Below are 4,157 nucleotides of genomic sequence, written 5' to 3'. Positions count from 1 at the left end.
AGAACATATATTACTTTGTAATCATCTTAGCTTAATCAAACAAAAATTATTTCATTTACCATTAATTCTTAACTCTACTAAGCAATGGATGGAAATAAAATTACATTTATTTCAATTTTTCATCTTTCTTACCAAACAAAAATAATTGGAAGTTTTAAGTAGTATTATTGCATGTGAAAAACTTTGTAACACTGGACATACTAATTCCAAAAAAGAAAATCACTCGACATACATGTACGGTGTCTTGATTAATTCTCTTCTCATTTATCATTACCATGAATGTTGGTATTGTAATGCTAAACAAAATCCAAAAACTGCAGGAAAAAAACCCTTAGCTTTCCATCTTATATATATTCATCAATGCAAAAATGTAATTTAAAACTGTAAAGAAAGAAAATAGAGGTTGTTGATGATCATATCTCAAATTAAAGAGAAAATGAAAGAAACCAGTTTTTTTTTTTTTTTTGCGTCCTTGAAACCCTTTTTGGCTGCCCATCTAACCTTTACCGTCGGATTATAATCTTGTTCATTTTCTTCTCTTTTTGTATGAAGAAGAAGAATATTAAACACTTCTGGTCTTCATTAGTAGCTGGTGGGTGGCATTGAAGGCTGCGGTCTCTTTCTCTTTCCCTTTCCCTTTCTTTTTGTAAATGGAAATATTACATATAAATCATTGTCAAAGACTCTCGCTCTCAATCTTCCTTGAACCAGTATCCGCCTCCCTTTTTTCCCGCAAAACTTTTCCAGTAATCAAGCTTTAGTTATACAGGGCATCCGTGTTTCTTATTTATCCCTATCTCCACCCTCTTTTCCCATTCTTCATTGCCCTTTCTTTTATTTCTTCTTGTGATCTCGACAAGTTCGATTCCCAAGGGAGGGTTACAACTTTTCCTTTTTTTTACGTGATCTCTTGCTTTGTCTGGTCCAATAAAAGTTGAAAAGATAGAGTGAACAAAAAGTTAACTTTAAGTTATTTTGGTGCAATCGGATGAGTCTGGTTTTTCAGTCAGATCTCTGAGGATAAAACAGTTTGAGTTGGATAGACAAATACCAGGCTTGGTGGTGGTACCGTGAGCTTCTCTTACTTGTTTCGTTTTCTTAGTGTTTTTTGTTTGTTTTTTCTTTCTTTCTTTTGATGAGTGATCATTTCCCCAGGGTCACAAAGATTGAAGTGAGGGATGCTTTTGGTATACGTTAAGCAATGAAATAATGAAACTATGAAAGATATGATGTCTTTAACTGTTTCATCAGTCCTTGGATATTGCTTTTTAGCTCATTGATCTGGGATATATAACCTTATTTCTCAAATTTTATGCTTGTTTCATGTATTCTAATTAGGGCTATGGACTTTGTTTTTTTCCCCTTCATTGTATTTCTTAGGTTTTTCCAGTTCTCTGATTACATTTTTTTCTGTTCTTTTCTTTCTTTTAGGAATTGCAGTTCTTTTCTTTCTGAAATATATATTTTTTCGTGCGGATCACAACCAGCTAAAGCGCTGATCTTGTTTATATATATAACAAGCTCATTTTTTTCTGCAGTTTTGGAAATGAACGAGTTTAGATGCAGAAAGTCTTTAGCTTTCTTGTATCTTGCCCACTTTATCAATTTTATCCTTATTTTTTTCAATGTTTTTTACGAGTTATATTCTACTGGCATGATCTACAATCACATCCTGCAAGCCCCAATTATTTACCAACTTTCACACCTAATAGAATGGTTAAGCATCATCAGAAATGATAGCTCTTTGCATCCTGAGAAAGCTTGTCTTAGAAGTACATCCAAGTTAACTAATCATCATTAGATATAATTAATATATTTTGTTTTGTTCTCATTTATATAATATATTGAATTTCTTGTCTTGCCTTTTTGTCTGATAATATAACATTTTAATGCAGGTTTTGATTGATCTTTGATTAGAAGGATATGAATACTTTTTCAAATGTTCCGCCGGGCTTTAGGTTCCATCCCACCGATGAAGAACTCGTTGATTACTACCTCAGAAAAAAAGTTGCTTCAAAAAGGATAGATCTGGATGTCATCAAAGATGTTGATCTTTATAAAATTGAACCACGGGATCTGCAAGGTACCAATAAATGTTCTTCTTGCATTATCAAATATGCAGATTGTTTGATCAACCATTGAGATGTATTTTGTTTTGTGGGGAACACAGAATTGTGCAGAATAGGCACCGAGGAGCAAAATGAATGGTATTTCTTTAGCCACAAAGATAAGAAGTATCCAACAGGTACTCGCACTAATAGAGCAACAAAAGCAGGGTTCTGGAAAGCCACGGGAAGAGACAAACCCATTTACTGCAGGCATTGCCTTACTGGTATGAGAAAAACCCTAGTCTTCTACAAAGGACGAGCACCCAATGGACAAAAATCTGATTGGATCATGCATGAGTATCGACTCGAAACTAATGAAAATGGAACTCCTCACGTAAGTATACACATATGACTACATTGCAAGAAAAAGGTATATTACAAAATTTTCTACTGGTTTTCGATTAATTTGTTGTCTATGTTATTCCACCAGGAAGAAGGATGGGTGGTTTGCAGGGTGTTCAAGAAGCGAATGACAGCATTGCAGAAAGTGAGTGAATATGAATCTTCATACTGGTACGATGAGCAAATCTCGTTCATACAAGAACTTGAATCCCCAAGGCGGATCCCTCAGCCATATGCAGCGTCATACCATCACCATTATCCCTGCAAGCAAGAGCTTGAACTGCAACAAAATTTGCCTCATCATAACGCTTTCCTTCAACTCCCTCAGTTGGAAAGCCCCAGAGTTCCACAATCTGCCGCAAGCGTAAGCTGCAACTCGGCTGTTCCTTACAGGAGCACTTTGCAGTCGTCGACTCTTACACAGGAAGAGCACATGAACCCGGTGCATCAGCAAAATCTGAACTCGCTTTACAACAACGAGCAAGCGGTGGACCAGGTGACCGACTGGCGAGTTCTCGACAAATTCGTTGCCTCTCAGCTCAGCCATGAGGAAGCTTCCAAGGAAAACAGTTATTCCAATGCAGCTACCGGTTTTCAAGTGACTGAACAAATGAATTTGCTAGCCAATGAATCCAAAAGGCCTGGGATTGTTCATCAGGAATATACCTCTACGTCCACTTCGAGTTGTCAAATTGACCTGTGGAAGTGAAAGAATATTCTCCCCATTATATCATATATACTAATTATAGAAGGAAATTTATAAGAAAATATGTCTTTAATCCAGGTTTCTGTACATTATAAAACTACAATATATGGTATTGTATTAGCTATGGACTAGTCATGCAATTATCATAAACATTAACATAAAAAGTACAAATAGATTAGTACTTTTACTATGGCCGACAGGTATTGGGACTAAATCGGCCTAATTTTGAATGTATTTTCAGCTTGATATACAATATGATGCTTTCATTATTGAAATCTTTGTTATTCTTCGTTCATTTACGTATTTAATTATTTTAAAAACTTTTATCATTCTTTCAGATATTTTCAGGTGTACACAGATAGTTTATAAATCCTTTGATTTGGTTCAAAATTATGCTATGAAAATGAATTAATTCAATCCCTTTTCCGAATAGCTTGACACTCACAAGTCACCATTATCGTCTCCTTTGAGGTTTCATATAAGTGCGGGACATTAATAGAAAATCAGACAACGTTTTGTGACGAAAGAAGAATTATATACTGAGCTATAAAATTCTAAATTTCTGATAAACATAGTCCATAAATTGAAAGTTTAAATGATTTATCCTATTCATCAAGTTTAATATCCCTTAATATTTGAACTAGTCAGGCGTCGAAAAAAGACAAGGTAAATGCCGGCGGCTCAGAAAGATGTTAAAATTGAAAAGAGTTATCTATAATGTTCCTCTGGCAGTGCATGTGCTTAAAGATAAATTAGAATTGGTGCATGCTATAATGAAAGCAAAGCACAAAGCAGATTGCAGGTCATACACTACCGAACTGTGTACCAACTGTTTCCTCACGATCTAACCTAATTTGTTGGTCGTGCTATGAATACAAACATAGCCCATTGATTAGCCTAAGTGGTAAGAAAGATTCTGAACAGGTTTTATCTTATAATCATGCAGGCTATTAAAAAAAGAGACTTTGTCTCCCTCACGTTCTTCTTCACACATTCGAATC

At 35.1% G+C, this 4,157-nt stretch overlaps 1 protein-coding gene across 2 annotated transcripts; it reads left to right on the top strand.

Moving 5' to 3' along the window:
* The first annotated feature begins 1,923 nt into the window (after positions 1-1,923).
* LOC120114248 (NAC domain-containing protein 7-like) lies at positions 1,924-3,271 on the top strand. 2 transcript variants are annotated; one of them, XM_039135214.1, is made up of 4 exons: positions 1,924-2,083; positions 2,171-2,439; positions 2,533-2,899; positions 2,930-3,271. In XM_039135214.1, the coding sequence occupies exons 1-4, from the start codon at positions 1,924-1,926 to the stop codon at positions 3,157-3,159; spliced, it is 1,026 nt and encodes a 341-aa protein (XP_038991145.1). In that variant the 3' UTR covers positions 3,160-3,271. The 2 variants fall into 2 exon arrangements, with proteins under 2 accessions (XP_038991145.1, XP_038991144.1); XM_039135213.1 differs by having other exon boundaries at positions 2,171-2,442; positions 2,539-3,271.
* The last annotated feature ends 886 nt before the right edge of the window (positions 3,272-4,157 follow it).

Source organism: Hibiscus syriacus, unplaced genomic scaffold (genome assembly GCF_006381635.1).
Source record: "Hibiscus syriacus cultivar Baekdansim isolate YM2019G1 unplaced genomic scaffold, ASM638163v2 tig00110221_pilon, whole genome shotgun sequence".
Taxonomy (NCBI): Eukaryota; Viridiplantae; Streptophyta; class Magnoliopsida; order Malvales; family Malvaceae; genus Hibiscus; species Hibiscus syriacus.
Note: the sequence above shows the minus strand (reverse complement) of the source record. Positions and strands in the feature narration are given on the sequence as shown.

Excerpts from the sequence above, each read along its gene's own strand:
- LOC120114248 (XM_039135213.1), top strand. The coding sequence starts at position 1,924 with ATGAATACTTTTTCAAATGTTCCGCCGGGCTTTAGGTTCCATCCCACC. Across the intron at positions 2,084-2,170 it reads TGAACCACGGGATCTGCAAG|AATTGTGCAGAATAGGCACC; the intron begins GTACCAATAAAT and ends TGGGGAACACAG. Across the intron at positions 2,443-2,538 it reads ATGAAAATGGAACTCCTCAC|GAAGAAGGATGGGTGGTTTG; the intron begins GTAAGTATACAC and ends TTATTCCACCAG.